Source organism: Tachypleus tridentatus, chromosome 9, assembly GCF_004210375.1.
Source record: "Tachypleus tridentatus isolate NWPU-2018 chromosome 9, ASM421037v1, whole genome shotgun sequence".
NCBI lineage: Eukaryota > Metazoa > Arthropoda > Merostomata > Xiphosura > Limulidae > Tachypleus > Tachypleus tridentatus.
This window is the reverse complement of record NC_134833.1, coordinates 95,537,918-95,553,197: the sequence shown is the minus strand read 5'-3', so window position 1 is coordinate 95,553,197 and position 15,280 is coordinate 95,537,918. Positions and strand designations below refer to the sequence as shown.

The 15,280-nt window shown below is 31.9% G+C and overlaps 1 protein-coding gene across 7 annotated transcripts in view; it reads right to left on the bottom strand.

Moving 5' to 3' along the window:
• Nucleotides 1-15,280, bottom strand: part of LOC143225807 (uncharacterized) — a 57,298-nt gene that overhangs the window by 28,675 nt on the left and 13,343 nt on the right. For 6 of the 7 annotated variants that reach the window (XM_076455846.1, XM_076455845.1, XM_076455844.1 and 3 more), the window contains exons 3-5: nt 5,304-5,494; nt 4,800-4,883; nt 3,016-3,238 (exon numbers count right to left, since the gene is read on the bottom strand). In XM_076455846.1, coding sequence (XP_076311961.1) covers nt 3,016-3,238; nt 4,800-4,883; nt 5,304-5,494 — 498 coding nt within the window. Of the gene's footprint in view, nt 1-3,015; nt 3,239-4,340; nt 4,583-4,799; nt 4,884-5,303; nt 5,495-15,280 lie in introns of those variants that run through there. The other variant, XM_076455850.1, reaches the window with a different exon arrangement.

Genomic DNA, 15,280 nt, shown 5'->3' with positions numbered 1-15,280 from the left:
TGTTATAAAAACCAAAATGTATTATTTTTGTCACACTGTTACAAGACAACCCAAACTTGACACAGTGCCAACACCAACAAATTACGTTTTTAATTGAAAATAACTAATAATACTAATTAACTGTTCAACTTAACATAAACAAATAAACTGTTTTTCATATAAAAATTACAGGGCCCCCATTTATTTTTATGACCCCAATGTGTCCACTTTAAATTCCAAATAATGTCAAGTACTAACAAAACCATTTAGTAATATCACAATTCAAGAACTCAACAAAAAATATACTTCAGGTTAATTATACACAATTAGCTGCTACTGAATTCCAGTTTCACAAGTTAACTGTGATTTCTAAATTTTCACTTGCTACTCTTCAGCCCTATAAAATTTAGCTTCAGAATATTGATTACAATATTATGGAGAATATTTTATGCTGCATTTTACAGTTTTCTAGTGGGTGGATAAAAAAAAAGAAAAAAAAAAGAGATGACTCAAGAACAAATATCCAAATTCTTACAATAGGGAATGTGAGTTTTTTTTTGTAATATTTCATAATACAATTCAAACTTATATAATATTAAAATTTATTTATTTATAGTTTGATGTCAAGTTTGTTTATATACCATAACTTAGGGGTCATTCCATGTCAAATCATCCAGGGGGTTGCAGGTGACAATTAAATGTTTCAAACACTGCTTTGACAATAAACTAGCCTTAACAACATCAAATAAACATTATTCAGACAGCTTGAATAAATTTCTGAAATTCGAGTTTGATTATGTTGAGATCACTCTGACTTAGAACACAGCGGTGAGCACTATTGCCTTGCACGGTAGGTGCACTTATCAGACAAAGAATATGTTGGAACTGAATCCAGCTTTCATCTTTACGTGACCTTGCAGGCCATGAGAACAGTTCGTTCTTGATTTCTTCATAAATGACATCAACACATCAGAATGCCCATCTGATCTATCTTTTATGTTTCCCAAATACCATTCATGATCATATATGCATACCACATATTTCCCTGGCTGATAATTGTCATTGCTATCATTAGACCCTAGTTGAGCTACTGCAGCATCACTTTCACTGTTACTACCAACAGTTACAACTGTGTACACATCATCATCTGATAGCCTTCTCATATACAATTTGTTGGTAGAGTGGGGAATAAATCTATGATGTGACCTAATACCTGCCACAGTTTTGAATTTTTCATAGTGCTCAAGTAGATCAAACTTTACACAATTCTGCAGGACTGATTCCTGATTGACAAAAAAGAACTGAATGCCGTAAACCTGGTCCTTTGCCTAATGGTACATATCAGAGACACTTAAAATTTGATAATTTATTTTTTTCACAACCTTGATTTTTTTTGTAGATCATGTTCAGAGATGTAAGAATATATAGTAAAGGCTGATTAGAATATTTCAATGGGATTCATAAATTATTTCAAAATTGTATGGATATATTTACACACAGTAACACACCTGAATTGAAGTTGTTTTTGTCAAGTAAACAACGTATGGTCAGAGGATACTTTAAAAAATTATAACTGAAAAGTTGGTTGAACACCATCCTGATTTTTGTTATAGATCATATTCAGAGATGTAAGAATATATGGTAAAAACCTGAAAAGGCTGAATAACTGGTGACATGGTCAAACTGTGGCCAGAAGTAGGGCTATTTTTAGCTAAAATCATAAAAAGTTGCATGCAACTAAATTTTTTTACAGGAGATCTAATAGACTTTTAATTACAAAAATTGCTAATTTATCAACTGATATGTTATCGAAAATTTGAAAACAAAATTCAGCTTTGTATCATATTAAATCTTATACAGCTATGGCTTATTAAAAAAACCAATGTTTTTTTACAATTTTGGGTTTTCAGGTGATTTTACAGCCTCACTATGAAAATCCTAAGAGAGATAAACTTGGTTTGAGACCATTTTTGAATTCTGTGAGATTAATTCAGTTAGTGTAGCAAATTTCAGCCTTCTACCACCACTACTCTTCCAGCTTTAAGCAGCCAAAGTTGCCTGAAAATGAATTTGCCAAGAATAAAAAAAAACATAATTACAGGGCTGTATATCAGAAACTATTAGAGATATTGATCTAATCTTTGGCAATTTTTCACTATATGGGTAGAGGAGCACATGTGAATTTTTTCAAGGCATTCTGAGGGGGTCACCTGGGAAACTTTCCAAACTCTGGATGATTTGACATGAAATGACCCTCAATAGTTTACTTACATTTTCAATGCAACTGATTACAACATCATAACATACAAAGTTTGATCTGCCCACATGCTAAGGGTTAATCACACACATACCTATCAAATGTGCAATCAGTCATAGACACATTCATGTCCTCTTCCAGAGCATGAGAGTTACCAGTTTCCCATATTTCATGCTATTTCCAATTTTCACAGTGAGATTCACTTATTAACAGAAGTATAAACTCAAAATTACCACATCAAACATTTACACTTCTGTAAAAACCAAAGCTGGAATACCAGATGTAGCATTCAGTCAAAACTCTGAAGATGGAACATGTGATAATGCACATTATTCTCAAGATATGATATACTATCAACCAATACTAGTACCGATGTAAACCCTGACTGCCCCTTTAATAATTGCTATACTTAAACCCTTAGCTACAGAACATGCCATCTAATGCAACTGTAAGTTGACAAGCAATTGTGGAATGTGCCATATGGTGAGATCATAAACTGATAGGCAATTGCAGGACACATCATAGGTGCACTTTAATTTCTTTTGAGCAAAAACCTGCAGAACTCATGCAATTGATTACTAAATTTTGATTGCTTGATAACTTATTTCTGCTGATATGACTGCTTCACTCACTGGCTCAAAGTGTGTTGAATTACTTTAGAATCTTACAAGTAATTTTCCTTTATTTATGCACACACATACATACACACTAAAGTATTACAAAATACAAACAAAATATATAAAAATAAATTATAAGATTCTGAGAAAAAAAGAACTTACAATGACGGTTAGCTTCAACAGTTGGCAAGCAATCTGGACAAAACCATTCCTCTACAGGAACTTCTTCTAATGGGGGATCTAAACATTCACAATGATATCCAAAATCACAAGCATCACACAATAATAGCCTGTCTTCACGATCAGCCATGCCACAAACCTCACAGTATGTGTTGTCCTCTGCTTGTTGCTCATCATCCTCATGAAACATGTTTTCTACTTGTAGCTGAAACCCAATATACCAGTATAAAGTTAAAGATAAATGTATATAAATATATACATATTTAGGAAAGTACATAACTAAATACATTAAATATATGTACATTATTAAAGTGTAAAAAACTGTTTTAAATATAGAATATGCATATAACACAGTTAATAATATAAAAACTTTCTTCCCTATTTCCAAAAACTACATGCACACCATGTACAAATATTACATTACTAGCAAACATCATTTACATTCCTTCTGGAAAGATCTGAGTATTTATTCCATGTACACAGTGCAAGTTGTTTAAAAAAAAAACCCATATGAGTCAAGTTTAAAAGGTTAGAAATGTAAGGATAAAAAAAAATATTCAAAAACACTATTCTCAATTTCTTTTGTTACATTTTGTGAAAAGTTACAAAAACTCTTGTGAGCAGTAGATGTACCTAATTTTGAAGTGAAGGAACAACAAACTTCTGCCAAACCAGAGAGATATGACAAAATATGTAAAATATCTACAGTCCAAAAAAGTGGAGCACATTTCTACTGGCAATAATGGAATACAAACAACAGAGCCTCAAATACACAATCTACCATGTTAACCACTGGACAGGGATGTAAATAAAGAGTAGATATTGAGCTTTGAAGTTTCAGAACATATTACCAAACAAAGGTTCAAATATTCAGTAGTATTAATTTGCATAAGTTACTGATGATGTCACCATAATCACTATATCTGAATGAAAAGTTTTATTTTACAGGTAATTCACATAAATGAAATAAAACATTCACATAAAGCTTGTAAATGTATTATATAGAACAGTTATCATGTTTTAATGTCTTGAATAAAAATACAAAATATGCATTGCTTATCTACATGTGATATGTACAGTAAGCTGCTACATTTAACATTTGAGTGGTTTTTTTGGGTTGTTTTTTACACAACTTTTGTTTACGTAATGGGTGTTACACAAATCAAACAATTAAATTTGTCATGCAAATGATATTAAATGTCTTTATTACTATTCAAACATTGTCAAACAACATCGATTTACAAGAGAAAAAAAAATCTCTTAAAGCCTGAATGTCGAATGACTAATTTTCAAAGGTTTAGAGCTACCTTCAAATTCTTAGCTGGTGTACAATCCTTTAAACACAGGCTATCTCTGAGCCTTGTTCAGCCCCCATAATGGTGACAGAGGGTACTTTAGCCCACAATGTCCCTTTGTCTTCCTGCCTGTCACCTACTCTCGTAGGTTGTGGGAGGATAGCTGCCCTTATGGCTCCAATGACAGCAGCAGTTTATAAAAAGTAACTCAGTTGGATACATATAAAAATTAAAATGATTTATAAACAATTAGAAGTAAATTATATTGTAAATAGAAAAAAGAAAGGAATTTCAGACCCTGTAACTTCAATACACACACTGCATGATTAGTTACCTTGAATTAATAATCTATGCAAATCTCTAAGAATATGTATATTGCTAACTCTCAGTAAAAAAATGTTATATCTTTGAAAGAATTCAAAAAATATCACTCTAAAATCTAAACAACATAAGCACTTCAAAACTGTTTACCCGTTTGGAAATTTTCCCACCAAACTCAAAACGAACAAATATGAGACTGAATCGCTGTCTGTCTATTGGGCAGGTGTTGACATTCTACAAGTGTATTAAGAAAACAAATCATAAATATGAAACAATAAAATCAAATGCTAAGTTCAACTACTAACTTCCAGACACAAGTAAAATATATCTTAACCTGTCACCGAAACTAGGTAATAAAAACACACTAATACAATTTTTCTCTTTAAGTTTTGGTTAGTCTACCCATTCTATACTTGAGTTGCTAGATTTTGTATATATTTTGTAGGTAAAGTCTTTTTAACTAATATTAACAACTGTATTCTTTCTATAGTCTTTAAACATTTGAAATGCAGATTATCATTAAAATAATATTTCAAAAATATTTAAGAATAAGGAATTAATAATTTGAAAAAAATTAAATAACAGGTATAACACAATACATTTTAAACAGCAGAAAATCATCTATAAATTATAACAAATACAATTCAACTTTACCCGGGACCATTCAAGTAAACACTCCAAACAAAAAGAATGGTCACAGCTTTCTGGTGTTCCAATTTCCTGCCCACGGAATTTATTTAAACATACAGGACACATTTCTGACTGTCCATCACTTTCATTACTATCAGTTTCTATTTCATTCAGAAGTATAGATTCAGATCTTCCAACCATCGAAACTTCAGTTTCTGATGTTACAGATGTAAATAAGAAAACTAAATTATTAAATAGTTTCTTTTCAGAGTCACTCATAATAATTGTTAATAAATATGAATGAAGATATTAGAACATAATTACATAAAAAAAGATTCAACACAAAAAACTACTTTTCTTAAAACTCCCTTACAGAAGTGTACAGAAAAATAAATAATTAAAAGTAAAATACACTCCCACTGATATCTTTCAGCTGTAACCTTTATTACCGTATCTGTTTAAGAAATTTACTACAAACCCTAGTTCATGTCCTAAAATTCCATTCCTTAAGTTTATAATTATAAACAATCAGGTATGCTATCTGTTCTGGTTTTTAGTACAAAGTGTTTGTAGTCAAAAGATGTATACTATATGATTAAATCAACCACTAAAGAAACAATACAGACTACGGAGAAAATCAAAAATTGTAGAGTTAATTATAATAAACTAAAATTAGTATAAAATTTAAAATAAAAAGTTAAATGACCAAGTCTACCTGTTCTAACTGGTTACTTTTTACAAGGACTTGAATGTACATACAATATTTTGATCAGAGCTTATCTTACCAATTACAAGTGGAGCTACCTCTTTATTCACAATTCAAAATTAATTTGATGATAGTTGGGAAAGAAAAAAAGAGACTACAATACTTGATATTCTTATTAAAAGTTATTGCAAATACAGTCTTTCTAAGTCATTGTAGTTTGTTTTTTTTTTACAAAGTTTTACTGCTAAAACAGTTAACTTTAGCAGTAGATATATGAATGTGAAATAGTACTAAATCATATGCTATATTACTGTTTGAGAAGTAAAACAAAGTCTAAGAGGAATAAATAACCATCTTTTAATCTTATGCTTTTTAAATAATAAAATAAAAAATGAAAGACCAGTAAAATGAGTTTAATTAAAGAGAAAAGATGAAATGGTCTTAATTAAATGAACTTCAGAAAGAATAAAGTACACTAATATACTGATTGACTAGAATATTTACAATGAAAATATGTTAAATATATAAATAAAATTGAAACAGTTAGCAGGTAGAAGAATAACTACACATACCAACTAGATATTATATAAAAGGAAAGATACAAATATCTAGCGAATATGAACAAAGGTATAGTTAAAGTAATGTTGAGAACACGTAATTTTGTATATCACCACAAAATTATACTTTAAGCAAAATAACAGAAAAATGTAAAAAACCTTTATAAATTGATATTAAAATAAACATCCAGGAGTTAATTTTGGTCAGGCTGAACAATGTTCTGCCTCACACAACAAACCTGAGTTTGTTTTGAGTAATACAGTGTAATCATTTGGTCAGTTAGTGCACTACTACCAGAAGTTTAAAAAAATGCAGCCTAAAAGTCTTTTGATAATCAACAGAAAAGAAAAAAATTGTATTACTATATTTCTTGTTTTTCATGTTTATTACTTTTATATTATTATCAAAATAACTAAAATGTAAGAATAGGAATCTTTTTAGGTCAGATAACATTAGATTATACGAAATAATTAAGATTAATACAATAAAATTTTTTTCACAAAACACAAGGCAAGCATAGGAACAGCACAAGTAACATAATTTGAAAGTGTAACATGAACCACATGTTCCCCAAATGATTTGCAATTTATAATGTTATGGATAATAGTTCAAATGGCAATAAAATTTAATTATAAATAATATATTCAGTAATAAACTCAAAACTATTCTGGATAAGCAAATGTAGCTTCATGTTACAATGTGTGTGATTACCAGGTTGGTCAAACTGATTAATCCTGCATAGAGATAGGGTAGAGAAAAAATATATAAAGCTACTCAAAACAAACACTTGAAATGTATTTAGGAAGTTTTAGAGATTACACAAAGGAAATTTGAGATTTTTGAAATAAAAAAAGTACATTTAATTTTAACATGAAAATAACTTGGTATATGGATTATTCAAAACAAATACTCAATATATTAATGGACAAATCTTTATTTTAGGTTATTCAAAAACTTCTCTAAGAAATATGATTTTTCTTTTGTATGTGAAAGACTTGTGTTAACTGAAAGACTACCAAATTTTGTGAGGATATACACACTGTACTGAAAATCAGAAGAATTAAAATGTTGAATAATGCACTATATCATTTAAAGGAATGTAACCATGATAATTAACAAGTATACTGATTTTGAGGTTTAGGTGAAGTGTATGTTCATAAGTTTATTACAGTGTTACCAAGATGATGTGTAAACATGTGATATCAATGATGACTGCTATATTAAGATAGAACACAGGTGTTTCTGAAACTAACTCAACACTGATAAAACTATGCTTAATACTTGCATACTCTTGTATCAACCATGAGAAGTTAGCAGCACTTAAACTGTGCAAACTTGATAAATTAGGAAACTTTAGAAAGAACAACTAAGCTAGAAGAAACAAAAAAGTATATTACCTATTCAGAAGAGTCTGAAGTAGTTAAATAGTTAAATATTTAAAGTTAGGAATTAGTCTTGATTATTTAGAAGAAATCAATAATTATGTGTGTGTAACTGATGGTGTTAATAAATTATAAACCACACAGTACTCAAAATCTCACACAAAAACTTTAGGTTTAATTTAAACTTGTGACAACCTGTGAAACACTTTCAGAAGTTTACATGCCCTTCACTTGAATTTTGTTCATTCTATCATTTTCACACACATCACTTAAGCTACACTTGCCTGTAGGCATTATTTGATACATTGATAGGTCCTGGAATATTTGAAAAAAATGCAAGTGTTCAGACAAACACTCATACAGATGTAGCTTATCTAATAAAACTACAAATAAACAATAACAATACAGTGTACAGATATGAAACATTTATGAGCATTTACTGTATGAAGAAGAAGCAAATGACATCAAATGCATTATTTGATACCACATCTTAATAATAACAAATAATGTATGTTACAACATGCAGAGATATGTAAAGACTGAGCAAATAAAACCCTTATAAACATTTACAATAACTGGAATAAGAATAGTATGGAAGTAAAGTAAGGTATGTAAAATGTATGGAACTAAAGGTACCCCAAATTGTCAATCCTGTGATGATGTAAAGTTAATTAACAATTATACACACTACAGATGCCCAGCTAACAGAGAGTTACAAGATTTCCAATATGTATAAAATTGTTGACTGTTTTATTGTTTATTGTTTTTGAATTTCGCTCAAAGCTACTCGAGGGCTATCTGTGCTAGCCTTCCCTAATTTAGCAGTATAAGACTGGAGGAAGACAGCTAGTCATCACCACCTACCGCCACCTCTTAAGCTACTCTTTTACCAACAAATAGTGGAATTGACCGTCACATTATAACACCCCCACGGCTGAAAGGGCGAGCATGTTTGGCACGACGGGGATGCGAACCTGCGACCCACAGATTACGAGTCGCATGCCTTAACACGCTTGGCCAATATAAATATGTTATTAAAGATCTTGTAATAAAATTATACACCATTTTTGAGAGGAGATATGTACATTCAATTTGTATGTCAAGTAAGCAAGCCAGTTTTCACGAGATGGAATGGGAGAATGGAAAGCTCTACCATGAATTCAGTCATACTTACCGTGAACTCTTATGTGAAAGATTGAAAAAAACTTAGTTGATTGATAACCCATCTTACATGTCATGTGAAAGAAAGAAATTGGAAAAGAGGTTAAAAAAAATTTGAAAGTTACTGATATTCTAAAGACCTATTAAAAGTGACTTGTAACTGTGTGTAGTGTATGTAGTATAAACATACATAAACTTCATCAAGATGAGGTTCTATATTTTTTGTACTTTTGTAATGTAAACCACTGTAAGTTAATTTCAGGTCATTTTTGTTTTGCTTATCACCTAATTTTGTTTTAATGTAGAAACACATAACAATACACATTTACAGAACCCACAGTAGTAGAATTTGTAATACTAATTTCATGTATGGATAAAGACTTGACTCTGAACTTTGATGCTTGAGAGGTATTATGGTGAAATACTGAATTATAGAGAACAATGATCTCAATGTTTTATCAAGTATGTGTTATACTGATTTCATATTATTATAGTAAAAAAAATATTGTACTAGTTTGATTCAGTGATTTTTATAATTCAGTTCCGAGCCATGATAATAAATAAAACTGAGTTTGCATGGAAAATTTCTTTGTATGCAAGGAAAGATTATGGGTGGGAGGGATAGAGAACTGTTCAAATGAACTCAATTAAACATAAAAAAACTGGCTGGAATTTTCACACAAAATATGTGATAAAGCTAATACACAAAAAGAAATGAGCTAGCAAGAAAAACATATACACTGGCTAGATACTACAAAAAAAAGCAAAGATAATTTATGAACTTGCAAGTCAAATCAAAGAAGAATAGGCTATATATCAACCACACTATGGTCATATCTAGTGCCTGAGAGGCCTTCCATAATACTAAGCTTCATCAGGCTGACTGGAATGTTACTTCCATAGTAATCTAAGCACTTTTAATATCATCAATTATTCATTATGAACTACAATTATTATCAATGCTATTTAAGTTATTTACAAATCAGACTTTTATGGTAAGGATTAATGATGATGTTATTTATTCATTTTACATACACCTAGTGAATAAGAACTAAGATCTGGTATTAAAATATTTTGAGGAATGTCAGGAATACATATCACTATTAAACTTCATGTCATGTGATACAAGATAGATTTACAAAAAAATGATAGAATTTACCAGAATAAGAATATATCTCAGGACAGCTGATATGGGTATTAACACTTTTACTAATAAAGCAGAGAAAAACATTTTGACTTTATGGTTAAAACACTGTTCTCTGCTTTATTAGTAAAAGTGTTAATATCCATATCAGCTATCCTGAGATATATTTTTACTGCAAGTGGGTTTCTTGTTATCACAAATAACCAGAGTAAAATATAAGAAATGGAAAAAGCTTCAACTCCCCAGTAGGTTTTATATATCTTTATGAAAATTCAGTATGTTAAATGTGAATAGGGAATAAAATTATTACATAACTTACCATTTAAACCATCATAAGTTTATCAATAAAACATTTAAAAACCTGTTGTTTTTTATCCTTGTCTAAACTTGGTGATCTGTGCACTATAGAAACTAGTATTTAACTAAATATCATTTATAGTTTACCAACTGTCATATAATTATTGTCTGTCGTGTCAGTAAAAACAAGAGTTCAGAAACCAATAGGTAATTCTTCCCAATTACAAGCAACCATTCTTATCAGTACATCCAGCCTTATTATATGGCTACATAAGATTAGATGACTTCCGTAGTCCCTCAAAATATTTTTGTGAAAGTCAAGATAGTAATTCCAATGATTAATACAAATGTGAAATATAGAGTTCTGGGTTCTTTACAGTCAGAATTACCTGCCACTTGCATTTTCTTCAAAACTGAGGAAATTTATTGATGTTACCTTTTAAAGAATTCATTCCTTCCATTTACTAGTTTTTATAATATGTTATATTGAACTTAAAAATTAATTTGAATATGATCATTTTTCAAACTTGTTTCTTTGGAATCAAAAATACTAGAAATTTATTGTGTTATTTAACACAGCAAATGAAGTGTGTGTATACACACATACATACACAGAAAGTCTGTAAAACAAATACGTGTATGTAAATTTTTCATCCAACAGTTTCATGATTAAATTTTGCATTATTCATCATTACTCAAATGACTACTTGTCTAATAATATCTATGTGATCCATGAAAAAAATTCTTAAAATTTCTTCTATTAACCAACAATATTCCACTTTGGTTTGGAAATAACCATTCAATGGGTTTTCCAAAGACAAACTGTAATCTATCTTGTAATATAAATAGCCTTAAAAAAATTTTAAAACTCTTACACATTTTTAATGGTTTTACAAAAATGGTAGCAATTGATGACAAATCTTCATAAATAGTCCTTCATGTTAAACATTTATAAGATAGTATTTAACAAAAAAAGAAAAAAGAGAGATAAAAAGTTAATTCATTAACTTAAATGCACTTAAATACATAACAATGATCTATAGGTTACAAAAATTGTCACATTTTCAAAATGCATTTTAACTTTCATTTTCTCATTTGTTCACTAACTTTTCCATGCAAATTAGACCAACTCAACTGATCTCAAAAGTGTGAAATTATACACACCACATCTGTGAAGTTTATATTTTCCTTACCTGAAAATGTATTTCTGACAGATACTCATCTCTTCACACAAAAAACTAACTTCCTCATGTGTCAGTCTTACATATTTGCATGCCCCTAGTCTTTAAGGAATTCTAACCTAACCTAAACTCAAAAATTTCTTGTGATTAGCACTTCTGCTTAATAAAATTATGATATAGTAAAAGCTTTCACTAATAGGAAAGCAACACAACTTCCCTGTGTACTATCTCTCTCTATGCTTTGGAACTTGTGATCTCCATTTTTTGATGAGATAAGGAATACAAAGTTGCACCACATGTGTGGGAAGAGGTATCTATCAACAAATTATTATCATATAAGGAAAATGTTACCTTCCACGATAATATACACCTCTTCACACATAACAGGGGCTCCATATGAGTACCACATCTCATCTCTTCTAAGGTACACTCTCTGTCCAGATTATATGGGAGAAACATGCAAACAAGCAATATTTGTTGTAGGTGTAGGCAAAAGAAAAACATGACCAACCAAGTACTTGCCAATATGTGTTTTATAGTAGGGGTGCATTCAGACCATACCTAGTGAACACCTCAACTCTACCATATAGCTTATTGGAACTACCAGCTGTTAGAGGAAGGCAAGCAGATTAAAAGTGCATGTTTGGCTCAACATGCAGACCTTTGGACCAACATCAAAAGGGAACAGAAATTCATGTCATAAATTACGTATCATGAAACGTGTAGTAAATTTACTGAACAAACATGATTACTGGAAGAAGGCATGGAATAGTAGTGTGTGTTCACCTTGACAACACTGAACAGTTACAGCCTGCAGGAAAAAGACATGTATTCTGAAATATATGCTTGCCTCAACTCTACTGGACAATAACAAACTGCAGGAGAAGAACACAGTCCTGTGATGTGCTCACTTCAACTCTACTGAACAGATGCAGACTACAAAAAGAATACACAGTTAATTAGTAAATTCTCTTGGCATTTGTTGGTAAATAGAAATGTGGTGTGGATCCATCTGTTAGGTCCCAATAAATAAAAGTTCTACATGGTCCAACACTGCAGTAGCTAGGAACTGTAGGTGATAAGGGTATCTCCTTTTCCCAGATGAAGAAAATGGGAGTGGAAAACTTCATGGTGGAGAAACCTGGAGAAAATTCCCAGAACCCCAGCAGTACTATTTCAACCAGAAAGGTCTTTCACTGGAAACAGTGCAACAGGTGGCCTTATAAGCCTCTTTTGAAAAGCCAGCAAGCATGAGAAAGGGAACCAGGCAGAGTATCCCCAATACTTGCTTTTTCCACAACAATCCATAAAATAAGTAGGGTGTAGATAAGATAGCAAATACAGTATACCACAAGGATACCTCAAGTGGCCGTACAGAGCACCCCATCTTAACAGTGATCATATATGGAGTCATAGTGGATGATATGAGAGCTTTCTATTATTTAGACTCAATTTGGAAGTTAAGAAATAACAGTACTCTGCTAGACACAACATGCCACCAGGAAGAATCTTGGTAGTAATGCTAGAGAAACAAGAGATAGAGAAGGTACTCATCTGATTAAGAATGGTGAGTAGATGATAGCAAATGGAGGCAGGTATTAACTTGTAGAAAATGAGATAATTAGATGGTGAAGACTGTGGATAACTAAGTTGTGAGAAGTAGTCAAAATACATACCTGAAGGATCTCCTCGAGCTGCTGTCAGAAAAAAAAAGAACCAAGAGAATAGATGAGGTGGTGGATCTGATGAAAAGAATATAGAACAGTTTCCAATGAAGAGTAGACAAAATGAAGCAGTTGGCAAACCCAGCATGTAAGAGTAGACAAAGACATTCCAGGGAATAAAGAAGGGGAGATGAAAGCCATGATGTGGTGAGAGGTTGGCGAGGTAGCAATGGATGGTATGAACAAGAAACAATAGTTTTAGTCAGACTTATCACAGAGGTGTGAAATGAAAGGGAAATATAAGAGAAGTAGCAGTTAACTTTCTGAGCTACTGAAATATTAGGGAGGAAAAATTGATCAGGCAAAGAATAAGATATGAATGAAGAAATGGATACAGAAAAAGTCTAGAGCACAGAGGTCTTAACAAAGGTGACTACAGGTAAGGAGTAACAGGAAACAGGTCTTAAGGGAAGGGTGGAATAAACAACAGGTAGCCACTGGCTCAAAACAAGCCTGGGTAAGAGCACACAGAGTGACATTAATGTTTCAGTTGGCCATAAGAATAGAGTGGGAAAATCTATGGAGAAGAACTGACTGAACATCACTAATAGAACTGGAGAATAAAACACCTTGTAATATTGGGAAAGACAAAAGGTGGTAAACAAGGCAGCCTGAAAACTGACAATGACAGAAAAAGTCAACCCTTTGTCAAACAGTCACATAAGACAGGGAAAACAGATGGTCAACACTAAGACCATCAGGAGGAAGTTGGTGATGGGTTGGCCAACACAAAAAAACATGACAGTTATTATAATATATGAACAAGGTATATAGATAATAAAAATAACAAGAAGAGAGAAGGTGTGAAAGGAAATGGAGGGGAGCAGATAGACAGTACAAGAAGAGGAGGGAACCAGGGTTGAGCCAGCCAAAGAGATGCTACCAAGAGAATACAGAGTATCATAAACAATGTCAGAACCCATAATAAAAGCCAAAGAATCAGGTAAGCATAGAGGAAAAGGTTAGATCAGTTCTGACTACAAGTACTGATGGCTGTGGATGAAGGATGGAGGAAAGGAGACCAACAGAAGGGAAGCACAGACTTGAAAGGTGTGCCAAATGCACACTCAGCCTAAAACCTGCAGATGAAGAGACCATTTTGTGGGAAAAAGAAAGCCCAGCAAAAAAGCTGGTATCCAATGAAGCTCATTGCAACTGGCATGTGATGGGCAAAGATGCAAACCCATTTAAGAATGGTCCAATAAAAAATATCTAAGGCTTGAAAACAAAGGGTTCTAGATTTGAGAACACCTGACAGTTGTTGGAGTGAACTATAACCAAATGATCCACCAGGAAAAATAGGAAAGAGGAAAATGTCTGACATGCTGCCACAATTTAAGCATACTGATGTGGAGATTCAAACTGGGTCCAAGTGTGCCAATGTAATATTGTCATTTTCAGATGCACTCCATTCCAACCTAGAACACATCAGTAAAGACGTGTACACTGGCTTTGAGTAGAGGCACACCAAAAACAATATTAGAGTAATCCAGCCATCAAGAATGGTTCAAGAGAAGATGAAACAGCTGGAGAACCAATGAGTCCAAAAGTTCCTGTAAATTATTCCACTGGTCACACAAGAACCATTGGAGGAAATACAAAAGATCATGGTCCCATAGAATAAGCAGTTCTAAGGAACTGCTCTCCATGGTCTCCAGAAGTGACAGAACCTCTCAAACAATACGAGAAAGAGAGGTTCTTCATCCTGATGAAAGAATATTCCAGAACTTTGGAAGCAAATAGGAGAAGGTTGAGACCTGCTGAGGAAGAAGTTAAAATATTCCATGTGCATGAAGTATTGGATGGAGATAAGAAATTATTTGGAAGTTTTGACAAGCCACACTAAAC